This window comes from Phyllostomus hastatus, unplaced genomic scaffold (assembly GCF_019186645.2).
Source record: "Phyllostomus hastatus isolate PE091 unplaced genomic scaffold, TTU_PhHast_1.1 phas_contig_198, whole genome shotgun sequence".
NCBI classification, from domain to species: Eukaryota; Metazoa; Chordata; class Mammalia; order Chiroptera; family Phyllostomidae; genus Phyllostomus; species Phyllostomus hastatus.
This window is the reverse complement of record NW_025333715.1, coordinates 7132303-7154389: the sequence shown is the minus strand read 5'-3', so window position 1 is coordinate 7154389 and position 22087 is coordinate 7132303. Positions and strand designations below refer to the sequence as shown.

The 22087-nt window shown below is 66.5% G+C and overlaps 2 protein-coding genes across 4 annotated transcripts; one reads left to right on the top strand and one right to left on the bottom strand.

Moving 5' to 3' along the window:
* Positions 1–279: 279 nt before the first annotated feature.
* On the top strand, positions 280–14038 carry PICK1 (protein interacting with PRKCA 1). 2 transcript variants are annotated; one of them, XM_045834874.1, is made up of 13 exons: positions 280–474; positions 790–887; positions 2004–2115; positions 3797–3925; positions 5755–5821; positions 6855–6944; positions 9272–9325; positions 9828–9890; positions 10615–10748; positions 10987–11079; positions 11808–11858; positions 12615–12759; positions 13234–14038. In XM_045834874.1, the coding sequence occupies exons 2-13, from the start codon at positions 847–849 to the stop codon at positions 13503–13505; spliced, it is 1251 nt and encodes a 416-aa protein (XP_045690830.1). In that variant the 5' UTR covers positions 280–474; positions 790–846; the 3' UTR covers positions 13506–14038. The 2 variants fall into 2 exon arrangements, with proteins under 2 accessions (XP_045690830.1, XP_045690831.1); XM_045834875.1 differs by having other exon boundaries at positions 280–527.
* A 1832-nt stretch (positions 14039–15870) lies between these two features.
* Positions 15871–21598, bottom strand: SLC16A8 (solute carrier family 16 member 8). Of its 2 annotated transcripts, none has more exons than XM_045835046.1 (5): positions 21470–21598; positions 20130–20357; positions 19282–19425; positions 18239–19078; positions 15871–16431 (listed from the first exon to the last, which is right to left on the bottom strand). In XM_045835046.1, the coding sequence occupies exons 1-5, from the start codon at positions 21504–21506 to the stop codon at positions 16103–16105; spliced, it is 1578 nt and encodes a 525-aa protein (XP_045691002.1). In that variant the 5' UTR covers positions 21507–21598; the 3' UTR covers positions 15871–16102. The 2 variants fall into 2 exon arrangements, with proteins under 2 accessions (XP_045691002.1, XP_045691003.1); XM_045835047.1 differs by lacking the exon at positions 21470–21598 and adding an exon at positions 20524–20558.
* Between the last annotated feature and the right edge of the window lie 489 nt (positions 21599–22087).

Here is a 22087-nt window from a genome sequence, read left to right as displayed (position 1 = left end):
CGGGATTAGGTAGGCTGCCTCGAACACTGTCTTTCTAGTAGAGGAGTCACAGCACCCTAGGACGGGGTATGGAAAATGGGAAAGGGTTTGTAGGTCATCGGACTTCGCCGAAAGTCTCCCCATCTAAGGATGCTCCCGTTGCCACGGCAACCGGCCGGCCGGCGTGGTCCCTAGCGTCCCGCTGAGGAAGCTGGGAAGAACCCTGCCCTCACCAAGATGGCGGCGGCCTCAGGACAAGGGGAGGGGTTGAGCGCTGCCGGCCGGTCCAGACCTTTTCTCTGTTTCCGCTTTCCCATGCCAACGGGCGAGCTTCCGTCAGTACTTGTCCTCTTTCCTGCTTCTGGGAGCCCCGGGAGCAGGGAGGGAAGGCTTGTCTGCAGGGATTGGGGCAAATACCCGGAGGGGGAAGGCGTGACTTCTGCGTCCTGCCGGAAGTGACGCGACAGTCGCGGCCGCCGACAGGTGGAACGGCAGGTGGGTTCAGGTGCCAGCCTGGCCGGCACCCGACTGTGGGACCGACGCTTCCGGTGAGCGCCAGAGGCACCTCCCCAGGGCTTGGAGACCCGTGGGACGGGCTCTGGGATCTGAGCCCGCCACCCTGGTCTGGAGGCCCCTCCCCCCCAGCTCCCCCCCCACCTCTTACCTAGTGAGAAGAATCACCTGCCCACCCGCCGGGACGCCCCCCACCGACCAGAGGGGAGGGGGAGGGCCGGCAGCGCCGGGGTTGGAGTTGGCGGGTAGGCACAGCAGTTCCCTGAGCCCCTACGCTCCTTTCTCTCCCGGATCCAGTTCTCTGCTCCCCCGCCGAGCTGAGCAGTTAGCCAGCCCACCTCAGCTCCCGGAACCATGTTTGCAGACTTGGACTATGACATCGAAGAGGATAAACTGTGAGTATTTCGTTCTCCCAGCTCCCAAAGCTGCAGGTGCCCCAGGCCCCCCACCCCCAGGCCCCCTTGCTTCCCAGTTGCACCGACCCTTGCTTCTCGGCAGGGGATCAGGTCTGGGTCTTGTACTGTAGCAGAAGGGACCCTGCCCTTCCAGGAGCTCACGTCTGTAGGGGGCTGTGGACACAATAACAGAGCATTACAATTCAGGGCCATAAGGGTCCCAATGGAGAGCGGCCTGGCCACCAGGAGAGCAGAGCAGGTGGGGTGGGGTAGTCAGGGAAGGCTTCACGGAGGAGGTGGCAGCTGAGCCAGGTTCGGAAGGATGAACAGGAATGTCGTAAGCACACCGCCCTCCCCAGAGCAGACAATGAGCGGGACGGGAGTTTTCAAAAGCTGAGGTGTCCTGGTTAGACTCCGTCCTCCCTCGGAGCCGGGACTGGTGCGGGGCCTTTCTGTGTGCTCGGCCCTTTGTGAGGTTCTCCACGGCGTCAGTAGGTTGTCAGCGCGCATTTGTTGTTGAGTGAATGAGTGCGTAAGTGAGGACATTTACCACAAAGCATAAGTAGTGCTAATTTGTAGTGAGGGCCGGGAGGTAATTGAGTAGAGCGGCCGAGAGATGGGCGACGGGCCGTTTAGCAGGGGCAGGCTTCCCAGAGGAGGTGATCTCAACAATCCACGTGCACCTGACGCTGTGACACGTCTCACTCAGACCTCGGAGGCGGAGTCAAGCCGAGGGAAGGGGGGCCTATTTTTATGCAGTGCTTGCTATGGCCCGGCTTGGTGTTAAACACTTTCTGCACCCTCTTACAAGCACTTGGATAAAGTCGCCATTTCATCCGTGCTCTTTTAGGGATGAGGAAACCGAGGTGCGGAGAGGGTAACTCGCCCAAGCCGGTAGCCGATTAGTGGCGGAGCCGGCATGTGGTCCCGTGACTCCGAGAGCCGTGCGCATCTCAGCACCAAACGCTATCTCTCTGGCCAAATGCGGAAGGCAGGGCTGGGCAGCGTGGAGCCGCTCGGGGTGTCGGAAGGCCCGTCCCCTTCCCCGTCCCCTTCCCCGTCCCCTTCAGTCACGCTTCCTCCAGGAGACTCAGCCTCTCGTGCTTCTCTCTGTAGCGGAATCCCGACCGTGCCGGGCAAGGTGACCCTGCAGAAGGACGCTCAGAACCTGATCGGGATCAGCATCGGAGGGGGCGCCCAGTACTGCCCCTGCCTCTACATCGTCCAGGTACTGCGGGCTTCGGGGCGGGGGGTGAGGCCCTCGAGCGGGCGAGCCGCCTCCTTGCTTGGGCATCACGCAGGCAGGTTCCTCCCTCTCCTCTGCGCAGCTGGCTCCTTCCGTTCTTGAGGTCTGACCTCCTAGGACAGTCCCTCTTCACCCCCCCCCAAGCAGGTGCCCTCTTGTTCTCCTCCGTGATTTCAGTCTCTTCTCACTCTTCTCAGCACTCATCACTGTCTTAGTCATCAGGCGCCTAGCTGCCTTCCCAGACTTCTTGTGCCGTGAGGGCAGGGCCCCGCTGGCTTTGCCCGGCAGTCAGCACCTGGGAGATGCCGGCCGTGGAGGGCCTTCCATCGGTGTCTTGAATGAGCCCCCAAACCTGGTCTGCAGCCTTTGGTGCTGGGCAGGGCTGAAAGGCTAGGAAATGAGGTTGGCCTGAGTTCAGATCTACTTCCCTGGTTATTAGCAAGTTTGTTCAGCTCCCAGGGCCTCAGTGTCCTCGCCTGGAAAGTGGGGATATGAAGTGTGTGAAGGTGAGCATCTTCGGGTTGTTGTGAAGGTCAGATAAAATGGCGTGGTGCAATGCCTGGCGCGGAAGAGGTCCTCACAAAGTTGTTGCTGCTATTGTTTTTTTTAAAGGTTTTATATATATATTTCTAGAGAGAAGGGAAGGGAGGGAGAAAGAAAGGGAAACATCGATTGGTTGCCTCTTGCACGCCCCCAGCTGGGGACCTGACCCACATCCCAGCATGTGCCCTGACCAGGGATCGAACTGGCGGCCTTGTGGTTTGCAGGACGATGCCCAACCGACTGAGCCACAGCAGCCTGGGCACTGCTACTGTGTTTATGGCAGTTGCTCACGTCCCCAGACGAGCTGCCGGGGGTAATGCACGATTTTGCAGTCCCTTGTAGAGGGAGCAGCCTCGTGTCCTGTCGGCTGTGACTCAGGAGTGGCAGCGGTCTTTCTGTAGACTTGGAAGGGACCTTGCCCCCTGGACATAAACTTGATCCAGATTCTACCCTGCTCTGACCCGTTCTGACCGCTGAGTAGCCGTTGGTGGCAGGTGGGAAAGCATGGTCTCTGAGGATCTTGCGAAGGAGGCGGTCAGTTCTGGGCCTTGAAGACGGAGATTCCTGGGACCCCGTCTCGCCGCTCAGGGGGCTGCCTTCTCGAGCGGTTTGGCCTCTTCCCGTCCAGCAGGCGTCAGGGAGGCCGCCCTCCCCAGGCCCGGCCTCCTCCCCGTGCGCCCGCTTAGCCTGTCTCCTCCCAAACCACTCTGCCTTCTCTCACCCGACCTGCGCCGCGTAGCTGTTCTGTAACTTTCTGGCTAAATCAGTGCCAGTCAGCTCGGAGCAGCAGTGTTAGAGAAATCGACCGCAGACGTGACTTGCGAGGAGCAGACGCTCAAATGGGGGCGTGAGGTCTGCTGTGTTTGGCATCAGGAAGGGCAGGTGTCGTCAGTCATGTGTACCCCCTGCCCTCCTCCTCCCGGCCCTCAGAGCGTGGGGCCGGCACTGCCGTCGGTTCCGGCACGTCTACCCCGTCTTTCTCTAGCGCCACTTAAGGGACCTCGGGGTAGAGGCCAGGATGGGGCCGGGTGTTGGTCAGGTGAAGGGACGCCTGTCTCTCACCAGCTGTCTTCCCAGCTGCCCCTTTTCTCCCCACCCCGCCCTCCTCGTGCACCCCCAGGTATTTGACAACACCCCGGCGGCCCTGGACGGCACCGTGGCCGCTGGCGATGAGATCACCGGCGTCAACGGCAAGTCGATCAAAGGGAAAACCAAGGTGGAGGTGGCCAAGATGATTCAGGAAGTGAAGGTAAGGACAGCTGGCAAAGCCGCTTCTGAGGCCCCGGCAGGCCTGGGGGGGGGTGCTGGCCTTGCACGGCCTCTGTCCCGGGAGCACCCCAGCCTCCCACGGCTCTTCCTGTGTTCGTTCAGGCAGCGCCAGCTGAGCTCCAGGACTCGTGCACGCTTTGGCAAGGGGGTGGGCACCAGGAGCTCAAAGTCCCCTGTCCTCGAGCTCCCGGGGGCCAATCAGTCAGAACTGGGTTCAGCTGCCCCACAGCTGTTTGCTCCAGGCCCAGGCTCCTGCTGAACAGTGGGGCATCCCAGCACCAGAGGGCGCTAGTGCGTAGCCCTTCTGCCGTCCCCCGGAGACTTGCGGCGAGTGACTCTAGGGAGCCCGACACAGGGAAGGAGCTGCAAAGCCACGGGACGACTTCAGAGTCTGGGAGTTCAGGGTCCCAGCTGTAACCTGAGCTCGGCCAGGCCGGCTGAGTGCTTCAGCTCCCCCTGCCCCCCATCCGAACTGCTCCTCCCTCCCCCTCCGTCATCTGTGTCTTAACGGCCTGGTGCCAGCATTCTTTCCCAGCCCTGCTTCTTGCCTTAGCCCAGGGCCAGCGCCTTCTCCCCTTTACTCGGCTCTGCCCCGCCGCTCTCCTGCCTCCTGCCTCCAGGGCGGGGGGTCCAGCCCTGGCCTTTCTCCCGTGTCAGCCCCTGTAGCCACGGGACAGGTGGGGGCTGGGCTTCAGGGCCCCGCTGCACAAGAGGAAGTGACAAGTTCGTCCAGAGCCCAGCCGCTGCTCCCCCTGGTCTGGACTGGACCGTCCCGGGCATAATCTGCTGGGCCGAGGAGCTCATCGTGGGAGTGGGGGGCAGTGTTTCCTTCTGGTTCAGAACTGGGGAGGGTGCGTGCCCTTCTGGGTCTTCCCCTCAATGCCCCCACCGTGGCTCCTCACCAGGACCCTCCTCATCCTGCCCTGCACCAGCCCCTCGCGTTTCCGTGGGGACCAGAGCCCCCCGTGCGTGTGCGCAGCCTCAACATGAACGTGGGGATCTCCTAGCTCTTGTGTGGGTGCCCAGAGGGAGGAAGGGATTTGCTTGGGGTCGCCCAGTGGGGCTGGCACCCGGGGCCGACTCCCACTGCGTTGTCGCCCTGCCACCTGTGGTGGCCCCCACACACCTGCCATGCTCTTGGGGAGCCCGGTGCACCCACTCCTGGTCTCAACACTTCAGGCCAGTGTGGTTTCCCTTCAGGACCCGGTTCTGAAACACTGTCTTGTATTTGGGGGGTGCAGTCCCACGTTGAAAGGTGTTGGGGTTGCGAGGGCAGGAGTGGCCAAGGCGGCCTACCTGGCGGCCCGGGCCCTGGGGTGGGCCCCTGCGCTGCGTCTTGACACCCCAGCACCAGGCGGCACCCCAGCACCAGGCGGAACCCCAGTACCAGGCACAGAGAAGGGAGTGGAGGGGCCCAGAGGGAGGTGACGGCTCAGAGCGAGGGGGAGGATCCTCCGTGCGGGCGGGGGCGGGGAGACGGTGCAGCGCAGGCTGGACTGTGCCATGGGGAGGGCGGCACGCCTGCTCTGGCCGGAGCATGGGACCCCGTCAACTGCCCAGCGGCGAGCTCTGTGACAGCAGGTAGCACGTCTGTCCTTGCCCCCGCTGGCTCCCCAGGGCCTGGGGGTTGGAGAGGGCGGGACCTGGGAGTGGAGCTGTCACAGTGCCAGGGCCTGTCACAGCCCGAGGTCTGGCGGGGCTAGATTCGGGGTTCCCTCATAACCACAGGTTGAGGGGCCGTGGGCCTCCCTGGGGAAGGGCCGGGTGCCCGGAGGCCCCTCCTCAGCCCCGCCCACTCTGCTCTTCCAGGGGGAGGTGACCATCCACTACAACAAGCTGCAGGCGGACCCCAAGCAGGGCATGTCCCTGGACATCGGTAAGCGGGCCGGAGCAGCGGCGTCCGGGGCCCCTTTGTGACACTGCGCCGGCAGTTAGGTGGTCACGCTCTGACTGTTCTGCCCGCGCCAGGCCCCGGGGCTGGGAGGCCACCTCCTCTGGGGCCTTGCTGCCCCAGGGCTGCCCCTCGTGGGCCTGGGCACTCACCCTCCCGGCGGGGAGGGCGCCCCACCCCCGGCCTGGTGCCTCAAGGGCCCCTGCACGCCCCCGCCCCACCTCGACCTCTTCTCCCGCCCAGCTTCTCCCTTCTCCCAGGAAAGCCCAGGTCTGGACCGGCCCCGGGCCACCTCCCCTGCCCGGCGTGCCCCAGACAAGGTGGCTTCTGCTGTGGGGCCTGTTCTCTAGACACTCCCAGATGCCAGAGCCCACCGCAGGCGAGGTCCTCTGGGCTGGCCTCTCATTGGAGATCAAGGCCTGTGACCCCTAGAGGGCGCTGTGTCCCCCAGGGTGAATGTGCACCCGGACCCCTGGGCTCCAGTCTGGCGCCTTTTCCCTGTACCCTGGGGCCAGACCCACCTGGCGGTTTTCTAAGGGGAGAGGCCGAGGGCAGGTTGAGTCTGTCCTGCGTTCTTCCTCCCAAACCCTTTGTGCCTGCCCCGGCCCCCGGCTGAGGACTGAGTATGCAACCGGGTGTACAATGACCGAGTCTCAGGTCCAAGGTCCGCTGTCATCCATGGTGCCTCTCCTCCCCTCCGGACACTGGGTCTGGATGTGGAGGTCGGGGGAGGGGCGTCCTCTGACTTCCCTGCGGCTCCCATCAAGGCTGTGGCATCCGGGCTGTCCGTGCTGAGCTGCTGCTCCATAGGCCTGGGCCCCGGGCTCAGCACCTTGCATGGTGACCCCCTGCCAGGCTCTCAAAGGCCCCTGAGGGTGAACGGAGCCGGGCCCAGTACCCCCCTTGGGGACCCTCCCACAGCATAGTCGCCCCAATGAGTCCAGTGAGGTGGGGCAGGGCGGCCTGGGGGCCCACCGCAGACGCCGCCTCACCGAGCCCCTCTCTCCCCCGGTCCCAGTGTTGAAGAAGGTGAAGCATCGGCTGGTGGAGAACATGAGTTCGGGGACCGCAGACGCCCTGGGCCTCAGCCGGGCCATCCTGTGCAATGGTGAGTCCCTTCCTGCCCAGGCCCCAGCCCGGAGCCTCAGGCCGGGCTCCCAGGGCAGGGGCACTGCCTGTCCGACAAAGCCATTGTGGGTCCCCCCTCTGGCCTGGCCCTGGCTTCTGCCCATGGGGACGATGGTCACCATCTCCTTGAATCCCCAGAGACCTCTCCAGCTCCCACAAGGCATGCACAGTGGTCAGCTGAGTGTCCCCTACCTGCAGGTGAGGACTCACAGATGCAGGTCACAGGCAGGGAGATGGACCCACAGTGGGAGGTGCCTCCTTCCAGCTCCCCAAGCCGCTTTGCCACTGCACCTTCGCCACTGCGCCCGCTGCTCACCTAACCAGGCCCTGCCCTACCCCAGTGCCTCCCCTCTCTTTCCTCTGGCCCCTTGCACTAGCGTGGCCGCGGCTCCGGCGCTGCGCGGCTCCGTTGCTGCCTTCCTCCAGCAGGTGGCGCTGCTGCCCTCCTTTCGGCCGTTTAGGGCTGGAGGTGGCTGCCTGGAGGGAGAGGGCCTGCGGGGTGCGCACGCTCACACCCACACATGCGTGTGCACTCGCTCTCCCCCCAGGGCGGCCAGTGAAGCACTTGGCCCCGCTCCTGCCGTCAGCAGCCTGCGTCTATAAACAGCAGCAGCCCTGCCGAGCGTGGGGGGCAGATGTAAATGCCTCCCTAAATTGTAGGCGCAGCGGGGCCCTCTGGGCTTCATTGGCTGGGACGTGGGGGTGGGGTCTGAGCTCCTTCCAAATGGCGTTCAAAAGTGGAGGCTGCTATTTTCGGCCTCTTGGTGTCTATAAATCCCTGTTACTGTAGTTACCATGCGTTGAGATGAAATTAGAACCGGTTGTTGTGTTTTTCCCCCCAAACCTTGCAATTTCCCCAGCCTTAAATAGGGCTTCTAAAACCGAAGCTGGCACGATGTCCCGTGACCCTGCTAAAAGCAGCAGCACGCCGCTTACGTGGCTCCCGCCCCGCCAGGCTGGCCGGGCGCCAGGCCGCTGAGCAGCCGGGGCCTGGAGACCAGCCGGTGGCCTCAGTCTCATGAGGACCCCCACGCTGCCCCCTTCCTGCCCCGAGCCTGAGCCTTCCTCCCCCGACAGGCCGCCGCACGGCGGCCTTCCCTGGCCAGAGGAGGGCCCAGCCTCGGCCTCTGCTCCTCCCGTCCTCCCCTCCGCCCGGTCCACACTGGACACTGGGGGCGGAGCGCCCCAGCTCCTACGGTCCCCCGCTGTGTGTCTGTGATCAAGTCGCTTTAGCTCCCTGTCCCTGGTCTTGTTTCTTGTAAAACAAGGGAAGTAGCTCTCCCCCAAAGGCTCACGTGGGCCCAAGACTGCGAGGTGTGGAGGGAGCCAGGAGGGCCCTGGCTCAGAGCACAGGAATGTGGGAAGGCCAGACCCCAGCTGAGGACGGCCGGGCACGGAAGCTGCAGACACGGGCCCCAGGCCTGCAGCTGCTGCCGGTGCCCCTGGCGTGGAGGTGCGGCACGTCCCATTGGAGTGGAGGGCATGGCGCTCGCCGCAGGGGAAGCCCTGCTGGTCCAGCTCCTCGCCGCCCTGGCCCTGAGCCTGGCTGGTAGCTCCTGGCTGGCGCCTCTCTAACCGGAAAGGCCCGGCTCAGCCCTGGCAGCCCACGTGCCCCCTCACCTTACAGCCCTTACTGCCCGCCAGACATCGGCCGCCACTGCCCGGCCCCGCTGCTCGACTGCGAGCCTCCGGGGCACGCGGGGGACCCCACTCACCCAGCCATTCCTGGGGCGTAACGTGGGCCTGTGCTCAGCGAACGGTCACCCAGGCCCCGTCCGGCACAGGCTCCTCCCCAGAGCCCTTCCAGAATGCCTCCCCTCCCCACGTCTCCCCCCTCCGAGCCAGCATGGCCACCTTTCCCATTCGCTTCTCCCGTGCCGGGAGCCGGGAGCCGCGCTGAGCCCGTGCTGCAGTGATTGCCGCCGCCGCCGTGTCTCGTCTCTGCCGCTGCCCCCGACCGCCTTCCCCTTGGCTCTGGGCCGGCTCCTGTTAGCCTGTGGGGGGGCCTTGGCCTCGAGATGGGCCAGGGGAGGCCCCCAACCATTTTTCACACGTGACTTTCAGAAGTCCCTGCATCTGCCCCTTGGATGTGCCCCAGCCTTCTGGGTTGGGGGCTGCCCTGCCTCTCGTCTGGGTGTTCTGAGCTGTTCATGCAACCCCTCTGAGCCAGCGGCCCCCGAGGGGCCCCATCCCCCTCCATGGACCCTGCTGTGCACCGATCCTGTCTGTCCTCTGGGGTCCCCCGCTGTCTCTCCCCACCCCTGGCTCACAGAGACGACTGACCTCCCCCCTCTCTGACCCCCACAGACGGGCTTGTCAAGAGACTGGAGGAGCTGGAGCGCACCGCGGAGCTCTACAAAGGTGGGTGGCGCCCCTGACCGGGTAGTGTGCGGGCTGGCGCTGGCTGCACCCTGGGGGGCCACAGTGGGGGTGGGAAGGCCAGCCTGCCAAATTCCGGGGCCGTGGCTGTTAAGAACTCTTTTTAAAAAGTCTTAAAGACATGCATTTTTGGACTATAAAAGTAATGCATACCCACAGAAATTCAGTAAGAGCGTGTGTAGATGTCGGGAAAGTCCCCCGGACGGGTGCTCTCCTGCCCCCCAGACAAAGCCTGCAGGGGGCCAGTCCACCTCCCGCCCCTGTGGGGCCCTGGCTGCCCCGCCTGATGAGGGTGTCTGAGGAGGGCTCCTTGTGGTGGGAGCTGCACCTGTACCCCTGGGCCAGGGTGGGGGGGTGCCTGTGGGAAAGGCAGTGAACCCAGGGATGGGGTGGAGTAGAGGGTTGGGGCATGTCCCAGGCCTGGGGGGGGGGGGGGCGGAGCCCCACCCCATGCCCCACCCCGACGGTGTGGTCTCTCCCACAGGGATGACGGAGCACACCAAGAGCCTCCTGCGGGCCTTTTACGAGCTGTCGCAGACACATCGGGGTAAGGGCGCCCCCAGACTCACTGCGTGACCCCAGGCAAACCCCTGCCCTGCCCCCGGGGCTCCACGTGGCCCACACAGTGAGGGTGTGGCCAGGGTGCTGGGCAGCTCTGGGCGGGGCTCTGTCCAGGCACCGCAGGAGGCCACGCTGGTGCCAGCGGGAGCATCCAGACCGGCTGGTCTTCGTGGGGCGGCCCCTCTCTGCCCTGTCTGCGTGCCCTGCCCCCTGCAGCGCACGAGGCCCTTTCCCATTCGGGGTCCCGTTTCCTCCCAGGCCCCCAGCTGGACAGGGCAACCACCGCTCACCCCGTTTTCCAGGTGGGAGAGGGAAGCCAGGGCACAGGAAAGGGTCACACAGCTCCTAAGGGGCCGAGCCGGCCCAGGACCCGGTGTCCAGGCCCCAGACCAGCGCTCCGCCCTCAGATGGCGCTGCTGCCCCCTGGCCCGGCCCAGCCGTCTCCCGCAGGCTGGTCCCTCAGGAGATCGAGGGCAAGCTTAGGGTACCTTGGGGTACCCACCACGCCTCCTCAGCGGTGCAGACCCAGCTCCCTCCAACCCTCTAGGGGTGCAGACTGGCTCTGGCACGGCATACACGCATCTCATGGGGTATAGACCCCACGCAGAGCTTGGCCTTCAGCCTGCACACCCCCTGCCCCCACAACACCCCCCCAACACCCCCCACAAGGGCCAGGCAGGGGCAGCCTTCAGGGTAAACTCGTCTCGCAGCCTTTGGGGATGTGTTCTCCGTGATCGGGGTGCGGGAGCCACAGCCGGCCGCGAGCGAGGCTTTTGTGAAGTTCGCCGACGCCCACCGCAGCATCGAGAAGTTTGGCATCCGGCTGCTGAAGACCATCAAGCCGGTAGGTCTCAAGGAGCACCTGGCCTGGTGTCGACCTCCAGGTGGTCCGTGGCCCTGCCCCACCGCTGCGTCCGGGCCGCCCCTGGCCTGGCCCATCCTGGCCTCTTTGTAACGAACAAGAGTGGTGGGAGCACCCGTGGGCTCCGGCGTTCGGAGTCCACTAGGTGCCGCTCTCTGTCACCCCGGCCAGCCGGGCCCCTGCCTGTGGGGGCCTCAGCATGCGCCCCCTGCCCCCCCAGATGCTGACGGACCTGAACACGTACCTCCACAAAGCCATCCCCGACACGCGCCTCACCATCAAGAAGTACCTGGACGTGAAGTTCGAGTACCTGGTGAGTGGTCTCTGGGGGGTGGGGGGGGCGGGGCGCTCTGTCCTGCAGGCTGAGAGCCCGCCCAGAGCCCCCCACGTCCGAGGCAGGGTGTGGGCCCCAGGCCAGGGGCAGAGCCCTCACTGTGGACTTCTGACCCCCCTCGGGATGTGGGAGTCCCTTTACTAAGAGGTTAGACCAGGTCAGTGGTTACACGGTGGGCGCTGAGGGACGTCAGTGAGTCTCACGTCTCAGTGGCCGTGTTGCGGTCCGAAGGAGTGGGGTGGGGGCGGCGCCCCCTCAAGCAGCGGCGGCCCTCCGCTGCAGGACGTCTGGGCGCCTCTCCCAGGCCCGTCTGCAGCCGAGCCAGCAAGGCCTCCCTAGTGCCTGGGACTGGGGGCCCGTTTTCCCAGAGCACCCCTCGGGCCTTGAGCTTGGTAGATGGGGGGCGGCATCTCAGGCCCTTCCACCCTCCCCAGCGAGCGTCCTGCCCCGTCTGCTGCCCCCCCGTCCCGGGCCACCCCCAGCAAGCGCCAGTGTGCATGAGGCGCTCCCGAGCACCACTGCCCTCTCCGACCGGGCCTCCCCTCCGCCCAGCCGGGGGTCTGCAGGGCCCAGGAGGCCCAGCCTGGCTTCTCCCCTGGGTGGTTTCAGGGCTGTGTGGCATGTGGGGAGCTGGGCAAATGGGCACACCAGGGCGGGCCCCCAGGAGGCGCAGCCGCTCTGACAGCCAGCCTCGCCTGTCCCCACAGTCTTACTGCCTGAAGGTGAAGGAGATGGATGACGAGGAGTACAGTTGTATCGTGAGTGCACGGGGCTGGGACACAGCCCTGGGGTCCAATAGGTTCGGCACAGGGGCGGGGACTCGGCCCTGGGGTCCAATGGGTTTGGCACAGGGGCGGGGACTCAGCCCTGGGGTCCAATAGGTTCGGCACAGGGGCGGGGACGCGGCCCTGGGGGCTGAAAGGCTCGGTGCACACCACCCCCTGCCTGCCTCGCAGGACCCCCGAAGGTCCTGTCTCTGCCAGGGACACCGGGTGGTCCAGGCCGGCCTGGGAGCGGCCTGGGGGCCCGGCCAGCTCTTGTTCCTGAAGACGTGGGGCCATGTCCCCCACCCTGGCCCCTCTGGCCAGCTCGCTGCGGAACCACCCCCTGCGCCCACTCCCAAAATAGTTGCCCACGCCCCACCCCCAATTTTGTGAGGTTCGTGCAGGGAAAAACTGACTTTCCTCTCCCTGAGGAGGCCTTTTTTATTCTTAATTTGCACTATTTTTGATACCAGGATCCATCTTACGACTAAATGTTCACTTATTTAACATGGGAAGGGTTTCCGTTTTTTTTTTTTTTTTCCACAAAGGTGTAAGTGCTTCCGGCAACCCTTGGTGTCTCAGAGGTGAGGAGCCCTGGGAGCCGAGAGAAGAACCGAATGGGGTGGGGTGCGAGCTTTCCAGCCCCTGCCCCGTCTGTCCCAGAGCAGAGCCCGCCCGCCCAGCGTCCCTGACGTGCCCCCCCCCCAAGCCCCCAGCGTCCCTGACGCGCCCGCCGCCCCCCTGCCCCAGGCCCTCGGGGAGCCCCTGTACCGCGTGAGCACCGGCAACTACGAGTACCGCCTGATCCTGCGCTGCCGCCAGGAGGCGCGCGCGCGCTTCTCGCAGATGCGCAAGGACGTGCTGGAGAAGATGGAGCTGCTGGATCAGAAGCACGGTGAGGGCCCTGGGGGCGAGTGGGGGGCTGGCGAGGGTGACGTCCTACCCCAGTGCGTCCACGCGCCGCCTTCGGCGGGGTGGGCACCATCCCCCCACTTCAGAGCTGGGAAGTGGGAGGCCCAGGAAGGAAGAGCACTCACCTGGGCCCAGGACCGGCCGGCAGCGCTCTGAGTTGGACCCAAGACAGAGCCCCGGCGAGCGTGCGCGCGCCCCGCCCCCCTCCAGCCTGGCCTGGGTGGGGCGGACTCCCCGGGGTGCAGTCCCCAGCCCATTGGCCCGGCGGCGGGGCGCCTCTGCCCCCTCAGCTGGAACAGAGACCTGGGTTCTGTGTAGGGCCGGGCAGCCCTTGCGCTGCCCCCTGCCGGGGTTTGAGGTCCGGGGAGGTGCCCGAAGGGAAGCCCCGGGTAGGGAGGCGGGTCCGCTCCGCGAGGCGGGCAGCCCTGGCCCACCGGCGCCCCTCCGCCCGCCGCAGTCCAGGACATCGTGTTCCAGCTGCAGCGCTTCGTGTCCACCATGTCCAAGTACTACAACGACTGCTACGCCGTGCTGCGCGACGCCGACGTCTTCCCCATCGAGGTGGACCTGGCCCACACCACGCTGGCCTACGGCCTCAGCCAGGACGAGTTCACCGACGGGGAGGAGGAGGAGGAAGACGAGGAGGAAACGGCAGCCAAGGAGCCGGCCAGGGATGCGCGGGGGGCTGCCGGGCCCCTGGACAAGGCTGGAAGCTGGTGTGCCTCCTGAGTGCGCCCGTGCAGTGCGGATCTGGGGGGTAGGGAGAGCGGGAGGGCGACGGCCTGGAGCGGCGGCTGGGCCACCGCGCGGCAGGGCGGCGCATGAAGGGCTGATGGCTTGGGCCGCCCGCCCGCCCGCTCCCCTGTCCCAGCACCGCAGCCGGGCTCCTGCCCAGGGAAGGCGCCAGGACTGTGGCCTCGGACTTGGGCGCGGGCCCCTCCATCTTCCTCCCCGCCTCCCCAGACAACGAGAGTTTGGTCTCCGGACCTGCCCTAGGAAAAGAAGGGCAGAAAGGAGGGGGGGCTGGCGCTGGCAGGAAGTCCGGGACCCTTCCTCGTGGGCGCCTCCGCCGGCCCCACCTGCAGTCCGCGGGCGTGGGGGCCGAGGCTCCAGTGCACCCTGGCCCCGCCCCAGGCTGGCCCGGCCCCAGCCCACACTCACACCTCGGTGGCCTTTATTTATTTTACTCCCCTGGTTCAGCCACTTCCCTGGGGAAGGGCTGGGCGCTGGGCCTGCGTGGAATAAACACAAACCCAGACGGCTCCGCGCTCTGCAGTGGCCTCAGGCCCGCCTCTTTTTTCCCCCACTCGCTGTCCCGCCCCCACCTCAGGGCTGGTGGGCGCCGGTTCCCGCCGAGCTCTCGCCGCAGCTCTGCCCATTGGCACCGCTGTCCCCGTTCAGAGATGGGACGCCGAGGCCCCAGGTCACGCTGTGCACGGGGGCGGGGCGGGTTTGATCTCCGACTCATCAGGTTCTTCAGGGCTCCTGGCCATGCGCTAACCCTGGTTGGGGGTGGGCAGGACAGGCACTGGGCCAGGAGGACCGAGCCCACCCCCCCCCCATGGGAGAATAGTGAGGGCGCCCCGCCTTCCCGGTGCACCCCTCTGCTGGGGTGGTGGGGGCAGCTGGGGGCCAGCAGCACCTCGGACCCCGTATCCTCCCAGAGCAGCAGAAGCGGGGTGACCGTGTGTCCTGCCTCACCTGCACAGTCCGGCCCACACCTGGGGTCCCAGTGTCATTACTGACAGTGGCCCTGCTCACTTTTTTTTTTTTTATTTAATCTTCATTGTGTTTTTTTCCCATTACCATTTAGTCCTCTTATACCGCCCCCCCACCCCCAAGCCCTATTGACAAAGTGCCCCTGACGACAGTGAGACAGTGAATTGCAGGGGCAGGGACCTGAGTGGGAGTGTCAGACGGGCCTGGGGTTGTGGGGGAGGGGGGCCGTCACCGGGCCACCTGAGCCCTGGGGCAGGAGCAGCCAATGGGGAGCCCCGAGGCTGAGACCAGAACTAGCAGCCTGAGTTCAGTCACAGCCCTGTGACCCTGGACCGTTCCCTGACTTCCCCGTGCCTCAGTTTCCCTGCCTGTGAGTATGGCTAATAGTGGGACCTACCTCGCTGGTCGTGAGGAGGGTCAGATGAGCCACCCCTTGTAAAGGGCTGGGCCAGAGCCTGGCACAGGGCCAGCACTCTGCGTGTTTGTTACTGGGACGCAGTCACCGCTCTGGTGTGCTGGGGGAACCGCGGGAGCGGGGTCAGCAGGCTGGCTGGCCACCTGCAGGGGCGCCCTCGCCTTCCTGCGACCCGGCTGGAGAAAGGCCGTCAGCAAGGAGGGGTCCCTCGTGGGATGGGCTCTTTTGGGGGGGGCAGGGGAATGGCTGGACGGAACCTGCTGCTGCCTCTGGGGCCTGCTGCCCACGCCCAAGGTTTGGAGGAAGGGAGGCCACGGAGGGGGTGCTGGGTGTGTGGGAAGAGGGTAAGTACAGAGAAGGATCTCTCTTCCCCGGGCGGGGTGAGACCTGGAGCTCCTGCCCCGGGTCGAAGTGCAAGAGGTCAGCCATCGGAGGGCGAGAGCAGACGCCTTGGGACGCCCACGAGCGAATCGGGGGTGGGGGCAGCTCCCGGAACCCCACTGGTGCCCACAAGGACACGTGTCCAGGGCAAAGGCTGCAGGACCCCAGAGCTGCACCCTGGAGAGAGGAGACTCGGGCCCAGCTGGGGGAGGGTCCCTCGGGAGGCACTGGCCCCCGAGCTCCAGGGCGCACAGGATGGAGTGGCCTACTGTCACTCCCCAGCGTGGGGGCGGGGCCAGAGCGCAGGGCTAGGGTCCAAGCCCTGTCCTCACCCCGGACCCACACTCGCGTGCTCAGGCGGGTCGAGTCCCGCCCTGCAAGCAGCCCCCACCAGAGAGTGCGCAGGTGTTGCCAGCCCGAGAACACCTGCCCCCACCTCGACCCCTCCCTCCCCCAGCACCTGCCGGCGCAGAGGGCCCTGGGAGAGCCGCTCGGGCTCCCTCCTACCCGTCCCCCCTCCCCAGGTCGGAGGCGCAGGAACAGAGCCTGTCTTTCAGCTGAGCTTTATGACCTTGAGTCTCCCAGGGCTCAGACCCTGTCTGGGCGCAGCAGCTTCACTGGGGAGGGGGGAGGAGGACAGGGCCCAGCCATGGCCCGCTGGGCAGATGAGGGAAGAAGCTTCCCACCTGGCCCCCAGGGGCGACCGCCCCGAGCAGTCCCCAGTGCGCCAGACCCCCTTAGAGCAGCGGGGGCTCTGGGAGGGGAAGTGCTGCGGCTGGAGTGCCGGCCACCCCTCCTCGGCCCCCCTGCGCTACGCAGACGTGGGCGCCGGCCCTGGCTCTGGTGTCTCCTCCACCTCGGGCTCCGCGGGCTCAGCCACGGGGCTCGGCCCCTCCAGGGCCTCGAGGCCACCAGGCTCCCGGGCGGGCTCCCGGGCGGGCAGGGCCTCAGAGTCCCCTTCATCCTCGGCATCCTCGCTGTCGCTGGCCCCGCCCTCGCTGCCTGGGCCGGGCGGGGAGTCCCGAGAGCGGTGCAGGCAGCAGGTGGTGGCCACAGCCATGAAGACCCCGGCCAGGACCACCTCAGAGCCAGCCAGGTAGAAGATGATCTCGTAGTTCTTCAGCATGTCCACCAGGCGGCCTGGGGTGGGGGAAAGGGGAGGTGAGGGCATGTGGGTGCCCCCACCCCACCCTGAATCCTCAGGAAAAGGGCGGCACCCTAGGCTTGGCGGGGCTTCCGGTTAGGGCACTCACATGCCCCAGTCGTTACTCCCACTTTACAGACACAAAACCCCATGCAGGCTCTGACATTTCAGACTTAAAAAATGTCCCTTCACTTCCCTGGACCTTAGTTTCTGAAGTGACATGGGGCCTTTGGCGACGCAGCACCTTAGCAGCTTCCGGGCCCCTCTGCCCTCAGAGTCGCCCCCACCGGTGCCCCGAGTGCTGTCCAGCTGGGGACATGAGGGTGGCACTGGGCTCACCCCCTCTCTTGGGGGCTCCAACCCTTGCTCTTTCCGCCTCACCTTTAGGGGCCTGTCTCTGCTCGCCCCCTGCCCCTCACCCCCCCACCCCTCCAGGCCTCCTCCTGCCCCTCCCGCAGGCCCGGACCCCACGGAGCCCATTTGCAGGGCGGGACGAGGTGTGCGGGTCGTCACTCCTACTTCCCCCTCTGTCTTTTCCAACTTCCCTATCCCACGCACTTCTCGCTGTGACTCTCGGGAAAACCTTTTACAGCAACTGCAAATCCTCTCCCCTAAAGTGAGGCTCCTTCAGGGGCCCCCTCTCAGGGGCATTCTTGGGGCTGTGCAGACCGAGCTGGGCCCCTCGGTCTGTGCCTCTGAGGCCGTGGGGCCGTGCCCCAGCGGCCCCTGAGCCGGCCGTGGCCCTGAGCCCTCTGAGCATCGCGCCGCCAGGCTTGTGTCCCTGGTCCCCGCCCCACCCACACGCGGCCCACGGGCCGTCTCTGCCTATTCGATCCACCCCAGAGGTACAGGAGGAAATGAAAGACGGGTTCCTGAGCTTCTGGGGGTGGGGGAACTGGCTTGTGGCCTTTGGGGGTGGGCCTGGGGGCCTCCCACACCAGGTTCAGGGGCTTTGCGGTTCCTGCTGGGTCAGGTGAGATGACCAAGCCTGAGGGGGGCGCTCAGCCAGCCCACCTGGAACGGCGGGCCGCTCACCGCATCTCAGGTGCAGGCGGGCTCCGGCAAAGGAGCCGCGTGCCGCAGCTGGCCGCCGCTCCCTCCCGCTCACGGGCAGGCCTCCCGCTGTTTCAGGGGTCACTGACAACCCAGGGAGACCCTAGTGTCCCCCACCCCACCTTTCTTGTGTAGGAACACTGTGCCCCCAAACACCTGCAGGAAGCCCTCCCGGACCCCACCCCTTGGCCAGATGATTTCCTAAGGTGACGAGTGCAGAGTGCGCCCAGGGAAGAACCTAGCGCCCCTCCTTCCCCCCTGAGCACACCGAGTGCCTACATGCTGCTCCTGCCCCAGGGCTGCTCCCCCCAGGACACTGCGCCTGTTCCCTCGCTGTGAGGAGCGGGGAGACTGAAGCACTCAGATGAGGGGTGGGCATTGAGCACTGGGCAGGGCTCCCCTCTCATTCTGGGACTACAACTTGTGTTAGGCCTCCGTGCCTCAGTTTCCCCATCTGCAAAAGGAGAGTAAACGTTTGTACTGGGTGCCAGCTGCTAGAGACGACCCAGCGAGCCTGCAGCTGTCAATGCTGGGTTCTTCCTGGCACCTGTCCTGTCTTTCCCGACCCCTCCCGGAGCTGGTGGAACTGGTTTGGAGCAGGGGCTAACAAGCCATGGGAAGGGGAGTCCATCCCACCAGGCTGTCTCTTCCGCGGGGTCACCTCTGTAAGTCCCATTTCACAGGAAGGGGGCTTCCCTCGGGCTTGGGGACACTACGCCGCGCCAACCCCTCCTCCTGTGGGGCGCGCACCGGCAGAAGGCGGCCCGATGAGCACGGCCACGGCCTCGATGAGCAGCACCAAGCCCAGCGCGCTGGGGAAGCGGTGGGCGCCCACCGCGGCCATGAGCACCTCGAACTGCAGCGCGCCCACCATGCCGTAGGAGAGGCCGAATGCGACGCAGAAGGCGACGAGGGCGCCGTAGGAGCGCGCGCGCGCGCTGCTCAGGTCCGTGATCCCGTTGGCCAGCAGGGCGAGGCTGAACAGGTAGGCGACGTGCGGTCGCAGGCGCGCCAGGCCGGCGAGAGCGCCGCACGCTGGCCGCGCCACAATGTCTACGAAGCCCACGATGGAGAGCAGGAAAGCGGCGTCCGCGTCAGGCACGCCCGCGTCCTTGGCGTAGTTCACCAACAGGATGGCGGGCACAAAGAGCCCCAGCGCCATCAGGAACTTGGTGACGGCGTACACCGCGAAGGCGCGGTCGGCGCACACGGTCACGTCCAGCAGGCGTCGGCGAGTCTTGCCGCCAGGGGGCGCCTCGCTCAGTCTCAGCCCCTTGCGGTCCGCGTCCGCGTCCGCGTCCGCGTCCTCCCGAGCTTCGCCCGCGCTGCGGGCGCGGGGCGGGGGGCCGGGCCCCGGCGGCGGCCGCATGACGGCGCCGCAAGCGCAGCAGTGCAGCAGGAGGCCGCCCAGCAGCAGGAAGCCGCCGCGCCAGCCGAAGCGCTCGAGCAGCTGCTGGCCGAGCGGCGAGAGCGCCGACAGGAACACCGGGCTGCCCGCCGCCGCCAGCCCGTTGGCCAGAGGCCGCCGCCGATCGAAGTAGAGCCCCAGCATGATGAGCGACGGCTGGAAGTTGAGGGCCAGGCCCAGGCCTGCGGGCGAGGCGGCGCCGTGCCAGGCTCCCCAGGGGGCCCCCACTCCATAGCAAGAGGGAGCGGACAGAGTCCCCGGGGGACTGAGCAGGGGGACTTGGAGGACAGCTCCGCGTGGGGAAACTGAGGACTGGAGTTCCGGCAGCAAGGACTCCCGACCCCCACCCAGAGCCCCGCAGGGGAGGAAGGCAGCGCGCCCTCACCTGTCAGCGCGCCAGCTGTCAGGTAGAGCTCCAGCAGGCGCGTGGCGAAGGATGCCAGGACCATGCCCGCTGAGGCCAGCAGCCCACCCAGCAGCATCACCGGGCGACAGCCGAAGCGGGTCACCAGGATGCTGGACACTGGGCCTGTGGGCAGGGCAGAGTCACCACTTGGGCTGCCCCACTGCCCTGTTGGGTGGACGCTCCAGGCTTTGCACCTCCCAGCCCTGGAAGCCGGCTCAAAGGGATACGGTCACTCCTGGTTCAGGGACCCGGAGGGCAGTGTCTGGCTAAGGTCACACAGCTTGGCTGGGACAAACCAAGGAGGCAGTGCCCTGTGGGGGACTCAGGGGAAGGGCCCCGCCCTGGCCCAGAGCCCCTCTCCCCACCCCTTGTGAGAACACGGCACCCAAAGCCGAAGGCACAGACCCCACTTCCCTTTTATCTTCGCAGCCTGGGACCCCGGCATGGGCTGCCTTGCTCCCCGGCCTCCCCCACGCCTCATCCCCACCTGCAGCTGCCCGGCCAGGCTGACTCTAGCGCTGCCCCTGTCCCCACAGGTGAATTTCATTAAGATCTCAGTTTCCCCACCTGTAACACAGGCAGGTGTGGGGGTTTGGCAGGAATGCTGGGACCCTGACGCTAGCCAAGCTTGCAAGGGCAGCCACCTGCGTGCGGCTCCAGCTCCGGCCGCTGTCCCTCCCCTCTGTGGTGCCAGAACTCCCACAGGGAGAGAGGGGGTTCTGTGCCCGTCCCATGGCGCCCCGGGGATGCCCTGGGGATCGGGCACCTCCTGGCCCCTAACCACACCCACCGCAGCCCTGGGGTTCACGGGGGCGGGGGACGCTGACCGGTGCCGTAGAGCATGGCCAGCATGATGGAAGACACCCAAGCCGTGTCGCTGTAGCCGGCTCCGAAGTCGCGCATGAGCGCGCGGAAGAAGACGCTCACGGCCTTGGGGAAGCCGTAGGCGAAACCGGTGACCACGAAGCAGGCGCCCAGCACCACCCAGCCCCAGCCGCCATCCGGGGGGCCCGCGCCCCGCCGGGGGCCGCCAGCACCCATCGCCGCTGTCTCTGCTGGAGGAAGAGGAGGCAAGAAGGGAGGGGGCGGGGGTCTGGAACCCAGACAAGGAAGGGGGTGGAGAGCCAGCGTGGGGAAACTGAGGCAAGGGCCTACCACCTCCCCCCACCCCCGGGAGTCCTGCTCAGGGGATGAAGCCAGGTTGGGAAACAGGGTACCAACCTCACCCCAAGCCCCCACTGCTCCGAGGAAGGATGGGGGGCGGTAACAGGGTCGTTCCCACCTGAGTCTGGACTTCAGGAAGGCCTCCTCCGGGGGGCCCTCCTTGCTCTCTCCAGGTCCTAGTGGGGGCAGGGGAGGGGTGCTGGCAGCTGGAGGGCCTGGCCGCCAGCGTGCGCCCCGAGGTGTGGGTGGGGGCCCCCAGTGCCCCCGTTGAGGGTCTCTGGACCAAGAAGCAGAGGCGGGGAGGGAGGAGACAGGCACGCCCCACTGGACGGGTGGGGCTTTTTTCCGCCCGGCCCAGTGGCATGCCCCTAATTCCTCCCACCGATCGGAAGTGACCCGCGTCGTTAGAAAATCGTGGGGGAAAATAGGAACGTGTTTATAACAGCATTGGCCTTGACTCAGAAGCCAAGGGAGCCGAGGGCTCCGATTCACCCCAGCTCAGCTGGGGGTCTGCTCTGTGGCCCGCACGGGCCTCCTGCCCTCCGGAGCCCGTTTCCCCACCCGTAAGACGCGAGACTGACCAGGCCCGCAGGGAGTCTTGGGGTGGGGGTGGGGCTCAGGCCCCCACTGGACAGGAGGGGACCTTCCAGGGGGCCCCAGGAGAGCGCCCTCTGGACTGCTGAGGGGCTCCCCAACCCCTGCCCGCGCGGAAGGCAGCTCTGGGGCTTCACGCTGCTGGAGCCCAGCCCAGGGGTCCATGCTGCAGTCCCCGGAGCCCCCAGAATGGACGAGGAGGGTGGGCCAGCCCACAGCTGGGCAGGAGCCCCCCTCCCTCCGTCCCGAAGCCCGCTCTGGCCCGGGGTCTTGGCCTTGGGCAGTGCCAAGGACCTGTGGGGGGCTGGGACTGCCCCCTTCCCACAGGACCAGCTCCGGCGTTTCCTGCTGGTGTCCCCGCATCGTGGGACAAGCGGGTGGTCCCTGGTGGCCCCCGCCCCCCACTCACCAGAGCTGTCCTGTGGTGTGGGTGTCCAGCCTCGCATCTGAGGCCTGCGGGGAGGGGCTGCCCCACCGCTGCCCTGCCCTCCACAAAGCCTCGCCTGGTGGGGGTCCCCGGCGGAGACTCCCGGGCTTGCTGGTGGATCCGCCGCTGGCCTGGTTTTCACCCCGACTTGCTTCCCCAGCCTGGGGCTTAGAGCGGGCCCCCGCCCCCAGCCCCTGTAAGAGGCTTTTGCCCGGGAGGGGAGAAGGGACGGCGCAGACACCAACCGTGGGGCTTGGGCTGCCCACGCAGAGCCAGACCGGTATGGAGACCCTCCAACTCTGGAGCCTCCGGAGGACACACAGGGTCCTTCCCCGGGGGTCCCCGTGGTGCGGGGGGGAGGGGGGCAGAGCCCTGCCCTGGAGAGACCCCACTGTCCTTGGTCACCTCAGGTCCTCGCCTGCCGCCCACCCCGGGCCACGTTCCCGGAAGGGCCTCTGGGGCTTTCCCTGGGATAAGGCTAATCCCGGGGTGGGGAGGGGGCTGGGGTGAGGGGCAGGAGGGCTAGAACAAAGGGTGCTGTGTCCAGGCCACGGGAGGTGACTTCCTGAGGGTCCCCGGCCTGGGCCACTGCCACCCTCC